Source organism: Tamandua tetradactyla, chromosome 6 (genome assembly GCF_023851605.1).
Source record: "Tamandua tetradactyla isolate mTamTet1 chromosome 6, mTamTet1.pri, whole genome shotgun sequence".
NCBI lineage: Eukaryota > Metazoa > Chordata > Mammalia > Pilosa > Myrmecophagidae > Tamandua > Tamandua tetradactyla.
The window spans coordinates 48,053,441-48,078,248 of record NC_135332.1 but is presented as its reverse complement, the minus strand read 5'-3'; the positions used below and the strand labels follow the sequence as shown (position 1 = coordinate 48,078,248).

General features: G+C 48.4%; 1 protein-coding gene across 1 annotated transcript in view; it reads right to left on the bottom strand.

Moving 5' to 3' along the window:
* Positions 1-22,059, bottom strand: part of LOC143687832 (acid-sensing ion channel 2-like) — a 269,367-nt gene extending 247,308 nt beyond the window's left edge. Inside the window, exon 1 of the mRNA XM_077165195.1 lies at positions 21,346-22,059. Coding sequence (XP_077021310.1) covers positions 21,346-22,059 — 714 coding nt within the window. The remainder of the gene's footprint in view (positions 1-21,345) is intronic.
* Between the last annotated feature and the right edge of the window lie 2,749 nt (positions 22,060-24,808).

The window sequence follows — 24,808 nt, the reverse complement described above, 5'->3', positions numbered from 1 at the left end:
TCTGCTCTTCCTTCAATTGAAAGGACAGCCTTTAGGGGTACTTTTTGCAGGGACCCTATGTCAGGTCTCTCTTGGGTTATAACCACCCTCCTGCCCTCACCTCCCCACCCCCAGTCTTGAGGCTTGGCTTCTACGGCCTGGTCCCAGAGGTCCCCGGGAAGGCAGTTGTCCAATTGCCTTCCTGGTTCAAGGTACATCTTTATTTCTGAAACCCGAGAATTTCCCTACCTTTCTTTCAGGCTTGGCTATATATTTTAAAAATTTGAGATACTGGTAAAAATATTTTAAGTTTTGAGCAGGGGGAGAGTCAGAGTCAGCAAAGTCCAACCATTTGCTCATCCTGTAGAAAGAACAGAGGGTGCTTTTGGATCTGTGCCCACTCACTCCGGCCAGCCGCCCGGTCCTCGCTGACTCCATGGTTCAGGCCAGACCCTCCTCCTCTCCAGCCATGTGAAATCTTCTCTCCTGCCTAATACGGGAAGCCCCTGGGAACCCCTCACTTACTTTCTACTCTAAACAGACACTCATCTCATCTACAACTTTTACTGTCTGCAGCAAGTGATTCTTTGAATCAATAAACTAATTTATTGCAAAATCAATTGTTTAAAAATTATACCACCACCACCACAACCAAAAATAAATAAAATTAAAATAATAAAAAAAGAAAACAGAAACAAAAATAAATAAAGCAAAAATTATACCTTACCTTTTCCTCCAACCACTGACCTGAATCCCTAGGTTGGCAAGTTACTTTCATTAAAAGGAAAAAACAAATACACAAACCCTAAACTCTTTAATCATATAATCATCTTTACATTTTGAAATGATAAGCCTATATACTGATTATAGAGCTAATTATGGTATAATGAGTCCATTTCCCCATCCCAGTTCCCTCTCACCTGAGTGAAGAGTTTCCTGGCTTCCTAGCCTGCCCCCATCCTCTCCATCCCCTCTCAGCCTTGCTTTCCAAGTGACGTTTCTGAAATGTAAGTCTGAGCATGTTGATCCCACACATTCTGTTTAGACTTCTTCTCTGGTCCACCATCACCTAATAGGGGTCTCAAGCCCATGTGGGCAATACTGGGTCTATGCGTGGGTTTTGTTTGTTCTGCCTGGTACTTTATACATCTCAAACTAGGATGTTCTAAGCAGGATGTGCATGCTCCAGTTGGCCAGTGGCCTTGTTGTCCCTATTTGCTTCCACCTGCCACTCCTTACATTTATGTTACCTGCCTGACATTTTTATTTTTGAATCCTGAATGAAGGCTGGGTTGCCCAAATCAAACCTTTTCTTTGTAACTCGGGCCCCTCTACAGCACCCCTGACTGACAAGCTCTACCCAACTGAACAGTTTCAGGAAGCATAAAAATAGCTCCTGTTTACTGAGAACCTACTATATGCCAGACCCAGTGCTAAGTGCTTCGCATAGGTTATCTCATTTAAACTGCACACTAATGCCACGCAGAGGAGGAAACTAAGGATCAAGAAGGTTAGGGCTTGCCCAAGGCCATTAAGCAAAAATGACAACATCAGGACCTGGACTCAAGTGCACCTGCTTCCAAAGCCTCCTCTTATCACCTCTACATTGTACAGCCTCCCGCCTCCAAGTGGGAGAAAGGCCTGTTGGCAGCTCATTGGAGTGCAGAGCTGATCACACCTCCCTTTGTACTGCACGCCCATAGGCTTCTGGGTTGGTGGCCTCTTGGTTTCCTCCTCCTTCTCTAAGCATTCCTCCTTACTCTCTTTTGCAGGCTCTCTGCTTGCTGACCCCTGCATGTTGGTGTGCCCAGGGCTCGGAGCTCAGCCGCTGCTCTTCCCTATCCTACTTCAGTGACCTCATCCAGTCCCATGACCCTAAATCCAACCATTCCATCAATGACTTCCAAATCACCATCTCCTGTCCTGACCTCTCCTCGAGTGCCAAGCTTATAGGTCCAGCTGCTTACTAGGACACCCAGTAGTAATTTTAACTGAATGTGTCCAAAACGGACCTCTATAAAGTTCTACCCTTCCCATACTGACCCTCAAATCTACTCTCCTCCCAGTCTTCCCCTTCTCAGCCCATGTTACCGCCATCAGCCCAGTGGCTCAGGCCCACATGTTGGGGGTTTATTCTTGAGTTCTTCTTTTATTACATTCTATACCTAATCCAACACCAAGTCTCATTAGATCCACCTCCAACATATGCCAAATTGGACCACTCTCACCACCTCCACCATCAAAACCCTAGCCCAGACTGCTTCCCATATCTCAGCTCAAGATTGCATCTGCTCCCTAACTAGTCTTCCTGCCTCCACTTCAGGCAATCTTTCCCCCTGAAGTCAGTTGTGAGCCTCTCAGAGGGTATATTAATTCAGGGCACTCACTGCCCTGGGAGTAATATCAGAATTCACCCCAGCGCACAAGTCTCTCATGATTTGGTCTGTGCCTACTCCAATGTCAGATCATACCACACTCTCCCTCTTCCTTTCTGCTCAAGACACTCAGAACAAGCCAAACTCCCTCCCATCTCAGAGCCTTTGCATTGTGTCCCTTCTGCCTGAGGCACTCTGCCCCTTGGACTTCCCCTAGCTGGGCACCTCCATCATTTAGGTCTCTGCTCAAATGTCGCCTGTTTTTCCTGGCTACCACATTTAAAGGCATCTTGCCAACACCCTTCTCCATCATTCTATATCCTTCCCTATTTTCTTTTCTTCAGAGCCCTTATCACCATCCAACATTGTTCTTTGTGTATATATTTACCACCTATTTCCATCACCCCACCATCTTCCAGAGAATGCTCCCCATGAGGGCAAGGACTGTCCGTGTGGTCCTGTGCTGACAGGGCCTGGCACCTGGGATGCACTCAATTGACACTTGCTGAATGAATGACTGTAAACTACAGAAAGTAGACTGAGTTCGGAAATATGAATTTAACTTTAGGTGAACGATTTTTTCCTGGGCACCTCTTTCGGGCACAGAGATAAATATAAGGCTCTGAGGAAATTCCTTTTCCAGGGACCTCCCCTGTACATGGCTGTATCATCATCATCATCATCATCATCATCATCATCATTGATATCGTCAGTAACAGTAACAGTAATCCCCAACAATGTTTATAGTGCTTTAGGTTGTACAAAACAATTTTATATACTTTATCTCTGGATCTCAAAACATCCCAGCAGGGTAGCTCAGTTGAACAGTTGGAATACAGGAAGCTAATAATAAGAATGAGGGCCCTTAATCCTGTATAGCTTAATGTGATGCCTGGATACATCCTAGAATATATTAAGCAGATAATCAAAAAGTATTGGTAGGGCCATGGTGGCTCAGCAGGCAGCGTTCTTGCTTGCCATGCTGGAGAATCAAGTTCGTTTCTGGTACCTGCCCATGTCAAAAAAAAAATCTATTGGCAAAGTCCCCTGAGGGATGGGAGAAAAAATATGGAACTATTAAACTTTACCATTAGGTAATCCCATGATACTGTGTCAAACACTGGGGACACCCAAATCAATAGCCCAAGCCCTTGATCTTGAGGCATGCTCTTGTGAAGCTTATGCCTACCTATAGGTATGCCTAAGAGTTACTTCTGGAGGACCTCTTTTGTTGCTCAGATGTGGCCTCAGTCTCTCTAAGCCCAACTCTGTAAGTGAAATCATTGCCCTCCTCCCTACATGGGACATGATATCCAGATGTGAAAGTCTCCCTGGTGGCATAGGAGATGACTTCCAAGGATGAGCTTGGCCCTGGCACCATGGGATCAACAATTCCATCCTGACCAAAATGGGGAAAAGAAATGTAACTAAATAAAGTGTCAGTGACTGAGAGAGTTCAAATAGAGTTGAGAGGCTACTCTGGAGGTCACTCTTACACAAGCTTCAGTTAGACCTTGCTACCTATCATAACCTACCAACCTCCAACCAAAACCATTCCAGCCAATCCTAAAAAACACTTAGGGCAATATATAAGACTCCACAAAGGTTCCACGCACTAGGGTAACTTTCCAGAAACCTATAACCTCTATATGGGTCCCTGGACCAGATTAAGTCCTGAAACATAGAGGGCCCAGCCTCTCCAGAACATCAGCTAGTTCCATCTCCCTACCCCATATTGATGACAGACCTTCCAACATGAAAAAGTTAGAATGCATATAGCCCAAATACCCCTAAACAGTGGGATAGAAAGATCAAAGGTGATGGTAGAGTTATACAGAAAAGGTAGGGTTTAACAAACTAATATGATTGCTGAATCATTAAATTGATATTTTTTTTAGTCTTCAGTATCTTAGAGCAGCTAGAAGTAAAACCAAAAATTGCGGAATTGTAACCCATACCAAACTCTAAAATCTGTTCTCCAACTAATTGTGGTGCTGTGCTTTGAAATGTATTGTTTTTTATATATATATGCTATTTTTCACACACAAAAAAGGTCAATTGTGATTATAAAAAAAAATTTATTCCTTCTAGCCTCCTATATTCTGGAGCAGCTAGAAGGAAAAATCTGAGATGATGGTATGGTAGCCCGTGACAGACTCTATGATCGTCCTGTAATTACTTGCTGAAGAGTGCTTTTTTATTTCTCTGCTTTATATATATATATATGTTATACAATTAAAAAAAAGTAAAAAACAAAAAGCATCCCAGTGGAGGAGGGCAGTCACAGAATTTTGTCCATGTTTATAAACAAGGAAATGAGCCTCTGAGAGGAAGTCACTCGCTTGATATCACTCAGCCCCACGTTGAAAGAGAAGGGACTCAAACCCAGAGTGGGACAGCGCACACACAGCCCTTTCCCTCCACGCCAGCTTCCCCTGCCCACCTGCAGAGAACCAAGGATCCACTCCTGTTTTAACAATACCTAGTTAAGAAATTGCCCCTGAGTCCGCATGTTTTCATTCCAGCAATGTAAAGTGGGGATATCTTTCATATCGTAATCTGTGGTCACATTTTATGAACGCGAAGGGGGAAAAAAAAGCTTCAGGTGAGTTTAGGAGGACTTTTTGGTTGGATAAAGAAAAAAATTACGAAATTAAAAGAGTGGAAAAAAATAAATTGCTGGTGACTGCTTTTACTGCATGAGCTTACAAGCTGGAGTAGAGAATTAAAAAGTTATATAGCTGTGGCTTCTAACCATGACTTATTGCAGATGAATCCTCCATATTTAAAGCTTTTTCCTTTTTTTCCAACTGAAGATAGTAAGCAATCCCCTAATAACGGGTTGCTGCTCTCTTGCCTGGCAACCCTGGGGGTTGTTTGGGCTCAGCAGAGCTGTCAGGCCTGCGAACACGGGCAGGACTTGTGAGGTGTGTTTGTTTACTGTCCCACTGCCTGGGGGTCACTCTCTGGTGGTGGCCGGTGGGAGGGACACTCCCTGCCCAGGCCCAGAGAGAAGAAGGCAGGCCTGAAAGAAACAGAACAGTAATAGCCAACACTCTCTACCAGAGCTGACCTCAGTGCTTTGTATCTCTCAGCACATTCAGTCCTCACAACCGCAAATACCACCATTTCACAGATGGGGAAATTGAGGCACGGGGAGATTAAACAACTCGCTCAAGGTCACACACAGTCAATAGCCTCTCAAGGTTCCAGTCCCTGAAGAGTTCAAAAACTAGCAGGGGGAAAGGAAGGAATAAAGGGAGAATGCAGAAATAAACTAAAAGGGGGAGGAAAGGAGGCAGGGAGTATAAATCGAGCATCCTCTGTGTGCCAGGCTCCACGGGGTTTGGACTTCCTGCATGTGAGAGAACAGCAGTAGTTTTGTGCATTTTATAAATAAGAAAACTGAGGCTCAGAAAAAGTAATAAACGAGTCAAAATTAGTTTGGAAGCAGTTTCTCTAGGATTTTAAATGATATCTGGCTGGCTCCATTTCTTACTCACTGGATGACCTGGGTGAGTTACCTGGCCACGGTGAGCCTGTTTCCGCATCTAAGAGCGCTTCGTGGATTAAACGGCAGCTTAAACTCTGGTCCCAAACTCTGGCTGCAGGCAGGCAGAGTCCAACTGATTCCTCATTTTCTAAGGTATTGGAAATTACGGCGAGGGATCCCAAATGACTTACCTCCAACCACAGAGCTAATGCTTTTTCAGACTAGAACCTGAGTCCCCTGCCTCCTAGAGTGGTTCTCCAACATTCACTAATAAGAGGGGACTTCACTGGGGAAAGGATAAGATGTAAGCAGGTACAAATTGCTGACAGCAAAAACTAAACCTGGAAACAAGGTCATTGACTTGCTGCTCTTACTGACAACACAGAATCCTAGAATATCCATCCTAAGAAAGGATGCAAAGATCAGTTAGTCCAGGGACCCTCAACTCTGGCTGCACACTAAAATCACATGGGGAGTTTTTAAAAAATACCCACATCCAGGTCCTACCCCAAGCCAATGAAATCAGAATCTCTGGGGGTTGAGTAGAGATCTTTAGTCATTTTTAAAAAAAGTCCTCCATGTGATTCAGCATTGAGAAGCACTGATTTACAATCTCTTTTATTTTCTAGAATGAGAACCAAAGGCCCAGAGAGGAATAGCTAAGGGCTCAGAGTCACCCAGCACTTGGTGGCAGAATGGACCCTCTGGTCTCCCGGTTCCCAGCTTGGGACTCTTCCCCTACTGCCTTCACTCTGCAGTATGGTCAAAGAGACCAGATTCTCCTGGGGCTCCCTGGTAGCTGAGAGATGCAGCCATCCACCCCCAACCTCCAGCAGCTCATGTGTCCTCAGAGAGACACCGAGGCATCTGGGTGGCCTGACTCAGGCCCTAAAAGTCTGCTCCTCAGCTGGTCTACACACTGCAGAATGAAATGGGGAACTGAGGCAATTATCTAATGTATTAGCCAGCTTGTCCCTGCGGCACTCCTGCGAGCCAAAGTAATAAATACAGAATGGTAATTTCTCTCTGGAAGCCTGGCTCCTGCCTCCCACATGATTCTCCTCCTACCCAGAAGTCATATACCAATGCCTGGTTGTCCTCTCCTGGATATAGCAGCAGTCACTTGGAGTCATTTGAATGTTTCAGGCAAAACCCACTTTTAAAAATCTGAATCATCACACAATAAACAACCTCAGTTCTCCTTTGAATAGCTGACTTGTTTGGCCAGAGCAGCTTCTTTTAGCCTTTAGTGGAAAATAAAAAACGCCTACAGGTATTAATCAATGACTCTCAGTAGCTAACATTTCTGTGTATGTGGTGGACCAGCCCTGGAAAGGGAGTGAAAAGGGCTGAGTTGTAGCTGTGACCTTGAGCACATCACACCACTGTCTGGGATTGACAACCTCTACTACGCTTTCCAGAGTTGTGCAAATCCAAATGGAGAATACTTGCATAGAGCCAGTAAAGTCTTCCCAAGGTCAAGCAGCTTGCAAATGGGAACCTCAAAACCAGTACCCAGAGCATTCAGAGTCTCTCGGTGCCACCAGTGCCTATTTGCAGCATGGAGGAGGGAGGGTCCAAATCTTCCTAGTATCGAGGCCTGGGGAAAGGGAGCAGAATGCAAAGCTGAGTCTTGAAGGGTGAGGAAGAGTTTTCCAGAAGGTCAAGGAAGTTGCAGGATATTTCAGGCCATGGAGAGATGGGAAGGCGTGTAAGAATGTGCAGCTTCAGGAGCCCCAGGTGGAATGCATGATGTGCGGCGGGATGAGAGCTTGGAGTTTGCCTGGGCACTTGGCCTCCTCTTGTAGGCAATAGGGAACCATGTGATGACTTTAAGCAGGACAGATTCTTCCACTAAAGATAACAAATGGCTGCTCCTGTTTTTCAGCACTCAACTGGAAAGGCCATTGATGGTCCAGCCTGTTGCCTGGTTACAAGCTACTACCAGGAGAGGAGATTGAATCTGATGGCTAGAGATGGATTCACCTTGACATGCTTAGAGCTCCATATAGTGCCTGGAAGGCACTCAATAAATGCATGAATGAGTAAATGAATCTGTGAATCAATGAATGAATAAAAGAACAAGCAAAGGAATAAATGACTGAAAAAACAAACAAACAAGGGTATCAATGGGAAATGAATGGTCCAAGCGTGGTTTGGAATTCTATTGCTGTGCAGCAATAAAAGCATGGGCATCTAACTGCATTACCTATAAAAGCCATTATTGGACTGGTTTCCTCAAATTGAAGGCTTTCCCCCCTCAGCTACACAAAGACAAAGGCTGATTACTGTGAAATCAGAGGCTCTCCCTCCAGGGTTCACACCTCTAACTGCCACGTCCACCGATATCCACAAAATCAGAAAAAGGAGCAGAAATATCGAGCAACAGCTCATTCTCTTAGGGAACTCATTTTGGAGATATGTAACTCTGTTGCCATTTCTCCTTCACACCATCCTTCTTAATGACTTGTTATTTTACTATCATATAAAGAGAAAGGAAAGGGCCAGCCCTAATAGAGACTTACCAGTCACTGTACCGTCTGCATTTCTAAGCAGTAGCAGCAGCCAGAAGGTGGAGGTTGGAAGAAGCAGCTTTGCTTCTCAGGGCAGGATTTAGGTAAGGAGGGCCCACCTGGGACTCTGGCCAAGAGGGATGTTTGGCTGTGAAGCAAAATCAAGGGCCCAGGTTGATAAGACCCCAGGTCGATCCAGGCCAGAGGCCATTTTCTCTTTCTCTTGCTTACACTAACTTCTCCTGTCTTACAGATCCTGGCCTGTGCCCCAGGAGCATTAGTAATATCTGGGAACTTGTCAGAAATGTAGAATCTCAGGCTCAAAACTGCTGAACCAGAATCTTCATTTCCAAGATCCCCAGGTGCTTTCTGCACACAATAGAGTTATTAGGTTTGAGGGACTGTATCTGTAGATGACCCAGACACCACTGTGGGTCCCCCAAGGCAAGGATTCAACTCCCTGACCAGGTTTCACAATGACTTCCAGTGGGAATCAAGAAGCACTTGTCCCAGGAGGGGACAGATTTTGTCTCTAAGTAGCAATTCACCATAATAGGCAAGGGGAAGTACCATGGAGGCAGCAGGAGAGAGAACTGATCTTTTCTGGCAGTAGCTGGGTGACCTTAGGTAAGTCAATTACCCTCTCTGAATCTTAGTTGCCCCATTTATAAAGAACAATGCGGCTTGCTTTTCTTATGTCACATGGTTCTTGTGAAAATGAGAGGAGGTAAGAGATCTGTAAGCTCTCTGTGAAATGCAAAGCTAGGGGGAACCACCTGCTATTTTCACAGGTGGGCAACCAGCTATCCTGACCTAACATTTTAGAGGCCAAATAAGGAAAATCCCTCTGAACACCAAAAAGGTGGAGACCTTGCCTTTAAGATGATTGATGAGCAGAGAAACGTGGTGCTAATTAACCATGATGGAGCACTCCACGGAAAGGGCCTGGCCACGTCTGCCCTCAGACAGGGAGTGGCATAGGGATCCTTGAACCTGCGTTTTTCTCCCCGCTCATTTTAGTTATTTTTTAAAGGAGAGATCAGCCTGAGGACCTAAGGCTGCAATACATTAGCATTCTGAAGGTCAATATTTTCAGAACTGCTGGAATCATGTTGTTCTCTCATGCTGTGTGGGTGAGAGAGGCAGCTACATTTTGGAAGGAGCCAGATGTACCCACAGTACAAAGACCAGAGGAATTGAGGGACTGAAGCTGAATTTTCCTGTGCTGGAAGAAGGAGGCAGTTCTTCCCCACCTTTGGCCTCAGGCTTGCTATTCCTTCTGTTTGAAATGCTTTTCCCCACATTCCAGAGTGGCTCCCCTTCTTCTCTTTCACGTCTCAGCAGAGATGTCACTGCACTCCAAGGAGGAATCCCTCCCTTCTCCCTGCCTTCACGTAGCCCCCAGCCATTCTCTATCACATCCTCTCATTTTATTGCCTTCAAGGCATTTATTAATATTTGAAACGAGCCTGTTCATTTACTGATTTACTTGTATATGACCTGTCCTCCCTTCCACCACCACACACAGTTTCTCCTAAAATTCTCCATCACTCAGGCGTCTTGTTAAAGATGCAGATTGCTGAGCCTCTGCCCTATAAATTCTGATTCAGTCATTCTGGTCCTTTTTAACAAGCCCCCCCAGTGAGTCCCATGTCTGCTGGGAGCTCTGCAAGAGAAGGGCTGTTCCCTTTCCCCTCCTTGTCCTGTATCTAGGATTAATGTCTGGCACACGAACATTCTTGATAACTCTTTACAAATGAATTAATGAAAATTGAACAGGTCCACATGTATTTTGGTGGATCCAGTCCTTTCTCCTTCTTTGACAACTTACTATTACGACAGAGCACTTGTCACGTACAAGGCATGGTGCCAGGAACAGAGTAGCCACAAAATGGTCCCTGTCTGCAAGGAGATGCTCATCTGATTAAGGGAACACTGAGTATATGTATAAACATATGTGTATGTATACGTGTACATATACGATTGCAATAAAAGAAAGAAAAGGGTCGTAAGAGGGGCATAGACAAAGTGAGTTTTATGTGGTTTAAAGAATGGAGAGCATCGCTTTATTGGGACTTTATAGGGTGACTCATACGGAGGACCAGCCTCAGAAGAGATGAGATTTTTCAAACAGTATTTTAATTTTATTTTATATGTTTGTTTGTTATAAGCTAAACATACACATGATTTTTCAAAATTCGAACCATTATAAAGGGGCAGATTAAGAACCCACACTCCCTCCCACCTGCTTTGCCTCGCTTCCTCGTCTCTTCTTCCAAGGCAGCCCCTTATCAGATCGTCACATATCCTCCCTGGCATGGTCTGTGCACAGCTGAGCACACAGCGGTAGAGAACAGACAGGGTTTAAGAGGCAGAATGGCAGATCAAGGCATTAGGGTTATGGAACAGGTTGAGAAATGGCACGGAAGTTGGAAAATTCCCTTGAGAAAGGATACATCGCAGCTCACAAGCGACTTGGCTGGGTGACTCGGGGCTGTGAACCCATGACTTCAGGATGGTGCAAAGAGGGAGGTCAGACAAGGTAACAGGTATTTCCAACCTCACTGGCTGGCTAAGATTCTTGTAACGAGGAGCAGGGTAGGGAAGGAGGAGGAAGGGAGCAGCAAGGAGTGAAAATACATTAAGTATTCAAATGCAGTCTTCTAAGAGCAAGATCTGCAGGCCCTCAACAACCCTTGCCCCAGTAGCCTTCCGAGCCTCAGTTTCCTCATCTGTAAGAGGAGTACAATAGTGCTTGACCCCAAAGTGCTGTCCTGAGGATTAAAGAAAATAACGTGAGTGGAGCACAGTGCCTGGTGCATGGTAGGTCTTCCTCTACCTGGGCCTCTGATGATCAACGTCCATTTCATTTCCTCCCTCCCCAGCCCCACCTCTGGGCATCCACCTATCCCACCCAAGAGGCCAGAATTGCCTCCAAAGATCCCTTAGCTGACCCAACCCCACCATTTATTAGCAAGCCCACATCCACCTCTCTGAGCCTTCGTTTCCTCATCGCTGCTTTCGTGGTGCCACAGTAAGGACAGCTATAATGAAATGCTAAGTCCCAGGCATCACTCCCGGTGCACAGGGGTGCTTAGCTGGCCCGTCTCATTTCCTTTTTTCTCCAGCATCATAGCCCACCTCTCAGCAACTCAGCCAAAGCCAAGGCGATGTGGCTCCTTGCCTTTCCAAAGACATGATAAAGGAAGATTGGCACCCACGATACCCAGTCTGGGCCAGAATTTAAAAAACAAAACTACTCGGATGTGAAGGATGCAGTCATGTTTCCCTGGCTGGTTAAAATATTTGATGCGCGTCGAATACATGCAACAAAAAGGCACTCACTCCATGTACCATCAAAAATGTAATGTAATTATAGCAATGTTAAATATCCCCAGCTGTTCTGAGATATTGGAATCTTAAATCAAGCCTGCCGGTACACATCCCGGGATTGCAGCTGGAGATCCGTGCCAAGCACCATACCAGTGCAGAGCTGGGGAAGTTCAAGCAAGAACTTTGCACTAGAGTCTTCAAGCCTGTTTGTCCTAGGCTGGTCTTTACCCCCAACTCTGGAATGAGGATCCCCCCAAACCTGGCTGTTGGCAATTCTCCTCAATGGGGCTCTGCAATCTGGCAGGTCGTAAGCATCTATCCAAATAGTCTTTCAAATCCATGGGCAGGGAGCATAAAGAGAGAGTGTAAAATAAATGGTAATAAAGTGAATAAACACACGTCACACTCCAGAGCCTTTGAGGTGCTCCTATAAATCAAATTCTGTCCATAATTTGCTCTGTGAGACTGTGTTGAGAAGCAGAATCAAACCTCATCTGCTTTCCTGAGCAGTAGGCTCAGATTTATGGACGTGAGTTCACAGTGGATGCCCGTGCCATTTCAAAGTGGGAAAGTAATTTTCGTTGGGAGGGGATCCAAGGGAGATTAAACCCTTCACTTTCAGAGATCAGAGAATCAACAACTTTCAGATCAGATATCCATTGGAAACGGAAGAGGCTGGCCAGAATACATATTTCGGAAAACGAGAAAGTTCATAGGGGAAGAAACAGATGCTGGGGCGATATGAGAGTATCGTCTGTAGGATTAAGCACAAATATCCTCAAGGTCTATTTCAAGCTTTCCAGTGACTTGCAGTGTGACCTGGAGCAATTCAATCTCCCTCTCTGATTTTTTTTATTTCTATCAGGCTACTAGTAGGGAAGGAACACTCAAAGGCTCTGACTTAGCCATAGAGGTGTAATATGAAAAGTACATAATGGTTCCTGGTTAGAACTGCAACAACATACAGAAAGTCATCGTTAAAATACACTATTTTCTCAGGGCCTAGAAGTCTTTCCTGGAAGAATTGAGGGGTGTCACCCATTAATAAGGATGATGATGATAACAGTGATAGTTTAAGTATATCTAGAGTCAACACATCTGTGCTGTACTTTTATATTCATGGGAGTAGGGACACTTTCTGTATTTATACTCAACTTTCACCTGCCCAAACTAGCACATACCAGCTCTCAACAAATAAGTTGTTCAATAAGTTAATATATTATCTTCAAGTTTCACAACAACCCTGCAAGGAAGGTATGATCCCTGTTTTACAAACAAGGGGACAATCTTGAAGGTAACTTCCCACTGGTCACCCAGCTAAGAGCTGGGATTTCAACCTGAGTCCATCAGACTCCCAAGATCACCTTCTTTCTATTCCCTCCGTCTCTTTACTTCTAAGTTTCTGGAGTCCAAATCCCCAATCTGTCATGAACGTAAGTGTGGTGACAATCCTCTTTCATTGACTATTTTTGAACTTCAATGCATGTTTGTTACTGATTCTTTTATTTTGGGGGGTTTTAGACAGACCTTAATCCAAACCCACCCAGCTTGGTTCACCATATAGATTTGGGATCTGTAGCAGAAAGAACTTTGAGGCCTGTATGAGTTTCCTGTTGCTGCTGTAACAAATTACCATAAATTTAGTGACTTAAAACCATACACATTTATATATTGTACACTTCTGGAAGCCAGAAGTCCCAAATAAATGTGTCTTACAGGCTAAAATCAAGGAGACAGCAGGACTGTGCTCCCTGTGGAGGTTCTAGGGAAGAATCTGTTTCCTTACCTTTTCCAGCTTCTAGAGGTCACCTTCATTTCCTGACTCATGCCCCTTTCTTCCATCGTCAAAGCCAGCAGTGTAGCATCTTTAAATCTCTCTCTGACCTCTGCTTCTCTCATCACATCTCCTTCCCTCACTCTGACCCTCCTGCTCTCCTGTTCCCATAGGAACTCTTGGGAAAATTACTGAACCACTCTGAACCTCAGTCTCCTTATCTATGACAAAGAAAAAACAATACTCTCCTCTGTCAGGATGAAATGAAATAACAAATGTAGAAGTGCCTGGCAGAAAGCAGGGGCTCAATAAATGTGTGTGGAATCAGAGGAAACAATTTACTAAGCAAATTAATAGAATAAACAATGGTGTCAGGGGAGATATTTGACATGCTCAGGAGAACAAACTTCCCGTGTACCGTTAGCAGCCTCTATTTGTTTTACCAACAATTCATGTTCCAATTTCAAGTGAGTCATCTATTTGTCAGCATAGGCCTGAACAGGATCTCAAATTGGCAGCATTTTCTTAGTCAGGACTTCAAGTTATCAGTGTCCTTGAAAGTACGAAAATGGTAATCTAGTTCAGATCATGGCATAATTAAATTTTTCACATCTCCTAGACTTCCCTCCATAAATCGACTTTCATCAAGCTGCTTGGCCGATTGGGTGGGTGGATGCAAGTTCTTCAATGACCCAGTACTCTTAGGAATGGTCTTTCCTTCTCAAAGTTCCAGGCCTTCGAATCCAGGCTGATTTCAGGGCTTACGCTGACTTACAGGGCAAGAAGCTTTGAGTTAAATCTTGAAAGACTGTGAGTGTCTCCCTCTCTGGAAGGGTTTCTTCTCACCAGGGTTTGTGAGCATTGGCACAATGGTATAATAGATTAGAACATCAGCTTCCAGGCTGGACCGACCTTGGTTGAATCCTGACTCTCCTGCCTCCTAGTTGTATCATCTACACCACCCTGAACCTTGGTTTCCTCCTCTGTAGAATGGACTCAGCTAACACTCAGCCCCACTCTCCGTAGGGGGGGGGGGGGCTCCTCTTAGACCCAGTCACTGCAAGGAAGCACATTCACTTTTGCACAAAGGCCTATTTGCAAGAAACAGATTGGATTTATGAGTTATCTTTGTGGGCCCAGGACACAGTGGGCATTCAAAAGAATTGGCTGATTGAATCTCTGAGTGGCTGATCCAAGCAAATTACCTAAGAGAATCAAAATGACAGACATTCAGAGGGAGCAGTCTAGTAATTCCTCCAGCGCTTCTGATCACCGAATTGAGTCATCTAGGCAGAAATCTGACTGATGCCTTCATGACTGGCCATAGTGGCCCCCAAATAGCCACTATCTGAATCAGTTGGACGTTGGTCAATTTGGGTATCTGCAGACCAGAGCAGAGTTTATATTTGATTCCCTAAACTAATTTCCCCGAAGTCAAATAACCAGTGAAGGTCTTTTCATGTTCCTTGTATAAATGTCTATTTAATCACCTTCGTGTCTCTAGCACTTCAATAACCTGTACGTATTCCCCTTAATCACCATTTCAGCTCTGCAAAGAAAAGCAATGGTTGGCTGAAAAGCTCAAGCCGTCTGTGGTATTTAAGTGCTCTTTTCCCCTGATTGCTCACTTAGACATAGGACTTTTCAGCTAAGTCCCAGCGGTCATTTGGTTTATGCCCTCATTTTACAAAGGAGGATATTGAAGCCAAAGTCACACTCCTGGTCAGGACAGGGTTGAGGCTGGAATGGACTTCCTATCACATTCCCCTGCCCCCATTGATGCTGCTCCTCCCTCATCTAGCACCTTTGGAGCCAGGAGGACTTGGGTTCAAATCCCAGAGTTGTTATCTTCTGGCTGTGTGACTTTAGGTCCATCACAGATCCTCCCTGAGCTGCAGTTTCCCCCTTTGTAAAATACAGATTATAATACAACTTTTTAGGGTTATTTTTGTGAGAATTGAGATGATACAAATATGCCCAGCCCTGGTCTGGCACATCCCAGCTGCCCAATGCTACCGGCCCTTGTCCTTCACTCAAAATGCTTGCTACAAGTAACGATAATGGAAAACAGTCAACGTTTCGTAAATGCTTATGTGGTGTGAGAAACGGTTCTAAATATTTGACGTGGGTTAGCTCATTTATTCCTGTTTCACTAAAAGCAAAATTAACTTTCTTGCCCCTCTGAATCCACGCACCCATCCCCAAACTACTGGACTGCGTGGCCTAGCAGCATTTCAACAGCATTTGTCCATTTTAAATAATATGTTGCTGAAATGATTTCTTGTTTACTGTTGCTGGCTCATAACAGCCAGCCTGCTTGATGTGACAAAGTGTGATGAAACCTAAAACTGTTTCCTTAGCTTTCAGTAAATCTGACTAGGCCAAAATCAGGACTCAAGGTTGAAGCCTGTGAATAGGAGTGGAAAATGGTGAAGGGTACAGAGCAGAGGGTCCCCCATGGACTCAGGAATGGGGTGACACTTGGAGGTCAGGACACAGATGGGGTCTCCTTCCACAATCTAATAGCCAATAACGAAAGAAGCCAGAACTTTGGCAGCAAAGTTCAAAACCTTTAGTATGACCCCCCAGGTACCCATTTCACATCACATGATCACTTCACCCCCAACTCTTAAGCCATATCCAGCCCCTCAAATGACTCTCAGGCCTAGAAAGCACGTGCTCAATGACATCATTACATGCCTCTATATTCTCTCATTAGCACATGCTCTCACCACTCCCTGAAATCCCCTCTGTCTCCTTCTCTACTTAGTAACTCCTACTTATCCTTCAAGACTCATCTCAGGTGGCTCTTCCTCCGGAAAGCCATTGGAGACCCCCAGTCTGAGCCAGACAGTGCTCTGTTGGGAACTGAATCAGGTCCCCCGCAAAAGGCATGTTCAGGTCCCAATTTCTGGTCCCGTGGGTGTGAACCCATTAGTAAACAGGACCTCTGAAGATGTTATTAGTTAAAGTGTGCCCAAACTGAATGACGGTGGGCCTCAATCAAATATAGCTGAAATCCTTATAAGCAAAGGAAACTAGACACAGAAAGAGAAGTCATGGGAGCAAGCAAAAGCTGGAAGCCAACGAAACCTGGAAGAGAAAGGAGAAGATGCCACCATGTGCACTGCCATGTGATAGGAAAGCCAATAAACCCCAAAGACTGAAGGCCATGCCAGAAGATACTGACCCTGGGAATAAGCAAGACCTTTAGTCTTTGAATACATGAGCCAATACATTCCTGTTATTAAACCAACCTATTGGATGGTGTTTGTTTTAGCAGCCAAGAAACTAAAACAAGTTCTATGCTCAAATAGCAGCTCTTCATGCCCCTGGCATCTGTTCACAAATCCCTTTCCTTTTCTTACCCTGAGGAATCAAGCTCTTAGAGGACAAATACCAAGCCCTTATTTAGCTTTTACCCCAGCAACTAGCTCAGCATGGCATACAGTTGACACTCAGTAGACCCTGGTTGAATGCATGAACCAGGGAGTGGGCATATCTCCACTCAGGTAAGTGGGGATGATAAGACAGGATAATTATATTGATAATAATTAATAGCTGTTACCACTAGATGCAAAGACACAATGCTGAGCCCTTTATCTACATTATAACAACATCTCCCAAATACAGAGCGCTATAGCTGTCCAGGTGTGATAGTCACTGCACATATGTTATCTTCATCCCAGCTCCCAAAAGCAGGAATTATTACTTGAGACTCAGAGAGCAAAGCACAGGCCCAAGGCACACAGTTAGCAAGGAGCATAGCCAAAGACCTAAGCTGAGGGCCAACTGACTGCCCTGGGCCGTACTGCCTCCCAGAGGGCGTCACTGCTCCTTATCCTTGCAGTGCACCATGGGCTGGCCGCTGTCAGCTCCTGTGTCCACCCCCTTGGTCCCTCTTTCAAGGCTCCAGGACCCAGATGGCTTGGCCCCACCGTTTTCCATCTCTCGACAAGCTGCTCTCCTCTGCACCAGAAGAGCCAGAGTATGCAGAGTCAGAGGTCTGCTGCTGATGCCAGGGAAACCACACAGGCAGGCAGATGCCCAAGCCACTTTATCTGACTGCCTAGTGATTAACCCTTGCACGGCTGCAATAAACACAGGCACTGCAAATAACGCATCCTGAATGGATCTGAAGAATGAGATCCAATAGTTATCCCTTAACAACCCACTTCCCCTGCCCTGCTGGATTCATTTCCAGACCACTTACTAAATGGATGGAATGGGACTTTGGTGACTGCTGGTAGATCCTCCCCACCCCCACTTCGCCCCACCAAAGAATTCCTCTGAAGCCTCACTTCACACTAGTTGCACTGGTTCCCTTTCGGGCTTGCTATCTGGGGAGTGCCTGGCATCCTGTTCCCCACTCCCCACCCTTATCCCAAAATGAATAAATGCCCAGAAATTACCTGGTTTTTATGGAAAAAGTACTTCACTGGTGTTCTCAGGATACATTAAGTGAAAAGACTAAGAGAGAGTGACCCGGGACAACAAGGAAGTCTTGTTGGTACCTGGCAAAGGCGTTCATTCCCCAAACCTTGCCTAATACCTACTGTGCTGGTGCCAGAGACACCAGGGAGAATCCAGTAGGACTCCTGCCCTGGTCCAGACTTGGAGACAGACGTAGACCAACAGGTGCGATGCCACGTACACGTGTGAGGACTGACATCTACATAGGGTAGGAGAGGAGCAAGGAGGAGGGGGCATCGGCGCTTCTTTGGTGTCGGGGCTGGGGGTGTTTAGCAAAGCCTCCAAAGCAGAAGAAACCCCAGAGCTGCGTTTTGCAGAATGAGTAAGAGTTCCCCAGGCAGACGAAGCAGCAGGAAAGGGCACCGAAAGAGGAAATGGCAAGAGCAAAGCACAGAGGCTTGAGGAGCAGTGGGTTCAGCTGTTTCAAGCCCTTCTGTGGAGCTTGAGAATATGCATGAGGGAGCATGTGGCAAGAGATAAGGGAGGGAGCAGGTGGGGGGCCTGAGGTGAGCCACTGGAGGGTTTTAAGAAGGGGGTTGATATGCTTCCAGTGGCATTTTAGAAAGACTACTCTGGCTACAGTGCAAAGGATGGAAGGCAGAGGGGAGGGGGCACAGAGCCAGGGCCAAAAGACCAGATAAGAGGCAGACAACGTTTAAAGGCAGCATTAATACAGTACCCAGCACAGTTTTAATGTTCCCTATCCCCTCTCTCTCCCTCCTTCCCTCCCTGTCTGTCTGTCTCTCTCTATATGCCTATGTAGTGTACGTGTGTATATTTAACATTTATGACAACTAATATAACCCATATATTAATTTCCATTAGATGGATTAGAACTAATGAACAGAGAGGCTAAATCTCTTGCCCAAGGACACACAGTAAATGATGAACTGAGATTTGAGCCCGCCAGCCCAGCTTGAGAGTTTATGCTTTTAGCCACCACACTGAAGTGCCATCCCATCCAAGAGGATGGAGTCTAGTGACAGGGCAGTATGGTTAGAGAAAAATATTCTTGATGGGCCTGCTTTGTATTTGAGGCTACCCTGAAATAGCTCTGGCTCCCACAGATGGTGGGGGCAGCCTCTAATTCTGAGGGTCTTGGAGAAAATCTACCATGTGCAGTATCAAGGGCCGGAAACTCCCAGGAGACAACTATGATAAGAAGCCACTAGGGGTCACTTTGAGTCCCCAGGAACACGCACCTTTGGGAACAGAGGTACTACTTCGGCTTGGGTGAAAGGTGTGTCTGTGAACCCTTCAGATGCGGGAGCCCAGGGGGCTCGTCATAGAAGGGTGTGCCCCAACGGAATGCGGGTGTGAGCAGAGAGGGAAATCAGAGGAATGGGTTTTGCCTTACAGATCTCCCCAAAAGTAACAAACCCACATCCTAGACCTGACTGTGTTCTCCTCAACTCTTTAAGTATTAATCCATGCAACTATGGATTAATGGCAGCTATGCCTGCCAGGGAGCACCTTCAGGGCTCTGGAAGGTGCTGTGCCCGATGGTCACGGAGCAGTTTAGACCCCGGTAACATGTGACTAAGGATCTGACCACCTGAACAAGCTGGGGGCAGCTCCACTTCCATCTCTCCCAGCTACGCTTCCAGGATGAAAGGACTGAGAGGGGGTGCGGAGAGCAGAGACCTACCCAGCCAGGGGTCTTCTGAGAGAAGAGAGGTCCAGAGTCCAAGCAGAAAGTTTCATGTGGCTTCTGTGTAATGCCTTTTGGTGGGCTACAAAGCTGGGCTTTGGACCAACTTTCCAGAGCCTTGTATTCCTCATCCTTAAACTGGGGATAATAATGGCTATTAGAAAGCAATCATCAGATGCTCACAATTCTATTTGGTGTGCTGTGTTGTACAACCTGGAGCTGAAGTCAGGGGCTACTGGCACTTGGATGCAGCATTCAATTTGAAAACTAAGTCTGGGGGCTGCTAATTAGAGATCAGCCAAAGAATGATGAACAACAGGGCTCACTACCTTCCTCTCTTCATCTTTTGGATCTCAGAAATGTGCCTGATGTTCTCAAAGAAGCCTCTTGAAAAGCATATGTTAACTGGATCTCCTTTTTGCCAGAGGGAGCCATCAGGTACTATTTAGAGGGAAGCTAAAAAATCCAGAAAACAAGGGAATGTTTGGGTGGAAAACTCAGGGTTACTCTACATACTGGCTTGAAGCAAAGCCAGGAGGGTAAGATCAAAGCAAGCTTCACCATCCTAGACAAGGAATAATCCAATCAGCCAATCAGAGATCCAGCCTGACTGGCATCCATGCTAACACCTGTTGGAATGGTGATATCTCTTCAGCATCCCAGAAAAAGCTTTGTTAGAGACGAGGCTGTCAGGAGTGATGAATAAGGGCTAGAGAAATCACCACCAAAACATTACAAATAAATACACACACACACACCAACCTGTCCTGCTCTTGTGCAAAAGCTCAAACCCATCTAAGGGCCATTTACACACAAATGGTTGGACAAGCTTGCAACCCGCTGAGGCCTGGCACCACAACTCCCCCTAGGCAGGCTGCACAAGGCAGATACCTTCTGTCCGACAGCTGCGTTATCCAGGCCCACAGCATGGGGGAACCAGCACAGCAAATGGTTTACAAACCCTGAGCACAGCTTCTTCCGGTCCCGACTGTTCACAACATCTCTGCCATGCTGCTTGCCCCACTGGAGGACATTCCTCCAGAACCAGAAACCCACTCAACTCCTTTGTTGGAGAAGAAGGACAGGTGACAGACCAGCCCTGCCTGGAACGCCCCCGGTTTAGTTCTCCTGTTCCGTCAAAGCTCATCCCGGGGAGCTGCTACCTCCCCTGCCAAACCGGCTACAGCTCCAGTCTTGGTTAACAGACTGGGCGCAGCCCCCTCAAGTCCACCTAGATTCTAAGCGTTTTGGAACTCTGCGTGATTCTCGTGGTTTCGGTTTTCTGATAAGCTCCCTATCGGTTTTCCTATCGGTTTTCCCGAACACAACAAGCCCATATGTGAAGCACACTTCCCTCTAGTCCCATCCCTTCCCCCAGTCACAGGGCAGTTACTTGGAGTCCTCCAGACGTGGGAGTAAGTTGGGCACAAGGGGGACTAGGATTCTCCAAGGGGACCATGAGGAGCAGAGTTGAAAGATTTAGGGGCTGGCATTCAAAGGAAAAGGGCTGAGGACAGGGGAGACTGGCCTTGGGTGAGGTGACTCCTCCACCCGTTGTACCCAACTTCCTACAACCTGGAGAAGACTCACAGGATGTCCCACAAGAGTGGGCTCTGCCTTGGCATCAGGGACGCCTGAGTGGCTGAGGCCACGGGGAGCCTGGCGTCTGGCCCAGAGGGGGTGACTAGCCGGTCTGGCTCCAAGGAGTGGGGGCGGGTGACAGGGGGAGCGGGGTCGAACCCAGGGCAACTCACAGAGGAGAAGTTGTGCGGGCCGCAGAGCTCGCCGCGGTACTTGCAGGACAGCAGCATGTCCTCCAGCTGATGGCCGAGGCGGTCCATGAAGGCGGCGCTGATGCCCTCGAAGTGGCGCGGCGGGAGGAAGAGGCGGAAGTCGGCCAGCTTGCGGAACCACTGGCGGCGCGGCTCGTCGCCCCGCAGCAGCTCGCTGACCAGCGGGCGCGCGGTGCGGTTGGGCAGCAGCAGCCCCAGCCAGTGACCGGCGTAGTACAGGTCCCCCTTGGAGAGGCGCGGGAAGCGCAGCGGGTTGTTGTTGCACACGGTGACGGCGGGGAAGGGCAGCTGGCGGCTCCACTCGCGGTGCACTCGCGTGTGCGACGGGAAGCTGAGCCAGTAGAGCAGGCGGTTCGAGGACCAGGACAGCAGCAAGCCGAGGGACGTGCAGAAGGCCAGTACCCACAGCGCCCGCCGCTGGAAGGAGCTTCCCCCCGCCGGGCGTCCGCCACAAATGTGCCGCAGCCCGTGCAGTTTAGCTCGGCTCAGCGACGGCCGCCCCCTGCGGGCGACCCTTGGCCCATGCAGCGCCCGCTCGCGCTCGCCGCCCCTGCCGCTTCCGGGCTGCCCGGCCGCCGCCACCGCCGCGGGCGCCGGCTCCTCGCGGGCCATGCGGAAGCGTCCCAGGCCGGTGAGCGCGGCCGCGGGCAGCCGGGCTCCGCCGCTCCGGCTCATTCATTCAGCCCGCGGCTGGCGACAGCCGCGGCGGTCCCGGCCGGGCGGAGCCGCCATGGAAGTCCGTAGCAGCAATGGAAGCAGCAGCAGCAGCCGCGCGCAGCCCGGGCCAGGGAAGCGTACGCCCGAAAGGAGCTCCGGTGGCGCGGCATGCCAACCCGGCGCCGCCACCGCCGCCGCAGCGGGCGCCCGGCCCGGGACTTAGCGCCGCCTGGGCCGGCTGCACTTGGCGCTGGCCTCTCCCGAGCGCCTCCCGGGCTCTCTTGGGCCCTAGTCTCCCTGGAGGATGCCCGACGCCGGGCACTACCTCTAGAGGGGCCCCACTGGGCGCCGCCTCTACGGTCCCTGGGCTCTGCGCCCGCCTCCCTTCCTCCTGGACCTCGGGGGACCCTGAGCTGAGTCCCCCCTGCCCCGCCTAACCCCAGCTTTTACGCAGGTCCTGGGAGAGGGGGCTCTCGGCCACCATGCCTGATTTGAACATCCCCAAGGACCCCACCAGCCCGGACCGTAGCCCCAGCGGTGCTGGGACAGGAGAGAAGGCGCCGTGGAACGAGCGCCCCCAGAGGCACACCGCTGCTCCTGGCTCGGCGGGTGGGGTGGGTGTGTACTGGGCTGGGTGGTAGCCCTGCCTCCTGCTGCCCTCTTTCCCTTCCCTCCAGGACCCTCTCCACTGTGTCTCGGGCGACTATCGGCCGAGGCGCTAAGGTTCCTCCAAGTCCCGAGCCCGAGTCTTGCGATGCACCCTCTCTCGCCTGGGGCTGGGGGCTTCTCAGGGCGTCCTGTAGGAAGCTGCTCGCTGCCGGGCCCCTTAAGGCTGGCGGCCCGAGGGAAGTGCTGCTTCTCTCTGGTGCTCTCCGGATTGCCTCGCGTCCCCAGAAAAGCCCGGCTTCGCTGTCCCCTGCCTCGTCTTCTTCCTGACACGGCGGCTCCTGGAGCTGGGGACTGCGGAGCCCCGGCTACACCTCCAGAGGGGTGCCGGAGACTCACTGCTCCGCTCGCCCTTCTCCTCTCGAGACTACAAGTCCCCGGTGGCGGCGGCAGCAGCTGCGCTCCCCTCACGGTTGCCCAGCCCTTCTCGGGCCCCGGGCGAACTTGGGCAGTGGCCGCGCGAGGCTGGCGCGGCTGGGCTCCGAGGACCTGCTCCTCCGCTCGGTGGCCCCGCGGCTCCGGGCGGGTGGGGCGGTGGCGGCAAGCTCTGTGCGCTCCTGGAGACGCGGTGCTGACGCGCCCGGCTCCTCCTCGCTGCATTTTAATTCCTAGCCACTGTGGCCGCTGCACACCGAGCGGGAAGCCTCTTGCTGGAGCCGACCGGGCGAGAGACACGCTGCACAGATGTGCCGGGGTGCGCGCGCTTGTGCGCGAAATGGGGAGTAGTAGAAACTGTGTTTACACTCGGACATGAGCGTGTAAGCGTGCGAGGGCTTCCGAGTGTGCCAGAAATGCTATAGAGGGAGTAAATCTGGGAATGTGCAGATGTGTGAGCCAGTGTGTGAATGTAGTGTCATGCTTTGTGGGTAGAATGTGTGTTTTGTGGGTATGTGTGAAGAGGCATTTCTTTGTATCTCCTGAAGGTGAACATGTTTGCCGGTGATGTGTTGTGGGTATGAGTGTGTGCGGTATATATGGAGGATACTGCTTATGATGGTGTGTGTGTTCTAAGGGTGCGTGTACATTTAGTGAGTGGTGGATACACATGAGGGTACCAATGTGTGAATATCAGGTTTTCTGAATGTGGCATATGGTTGGTGTCTTGTGTGTGTGTATGTGTGTGTGGTTGTGTAGATTAGTATGTGTATTGAAATGCTGGGCACGGTTGCTGAGCCTCTGGCAGGTGGACGCCTGTTTCTTAGACTCCCGCTCCCTGGTAGGATGTTCCGCTCAGCCCTGGCCGAGTGGGCTCACAGTGAGAGCCGAGTGCGGAGGGAGGAGAGGAACTCCCGCCGACTGGAGGCAAGGCTTCCTTCCAAACACTCCATCTTCCCATTCCCGAATCTGGGGATCCTGCAGCCCTTGGACTGATGATGTCACTGTTCCTTCCTAGTCCAGCCCAGAGTCTTCCACTCACCCCTGGGCATTCTGGACCACCATCATTTAGCCTTTTAAAATTCTGCCTTGACTTGTTAGGGAGTATAGATGCTCATATAGTGTACTGCTAGCCTCATGTCATAGGGGAGAGTTGGAGGCTAAGTTCTTACACAAGGTCACAGATCCCTAAGTGATGGGACCAGGACTCAGCACCCAGCTCCCCAAAGCCCTGCTCTTTCTATTGCACCACGGGGACTTAGAGTTTACGTTCTCTGGGCTAGGTGCCTTGAGGGTGGAGCTGGAGCCTTGCTCCTTTGACTGCCTGGCAGTGGGGGCACACAGCAGGGCTCTACCCGTATTTCCCAAATAATTGACTCACTGAGGCCTCAACCCAGAGAGGACAAATAGCTCTCTGGGTAAAAGGAGTTTTCCAGTTATTTTCCAGAGGCTAGACTTGGATGGGGGGATAGAGACAGCGCAAAAGGCTCCTAAAGGGAGGGAGGCATTCAAATGGAGTCCGGAGACGAAGAGATTTGGGCCTGGAGAGGAATTTCACCCTTTGCGAAGTCGAATTGGGAGTGCTCCAGCAGACAGACACATATAAACACACATAAACACACACATACACACCTCACATACACATACACAAACATAAACACAAAGTTTGGGAGGTTAGATGCTCAAATAGTGTACTATATAGACATACGCAAACACACACAAGCAC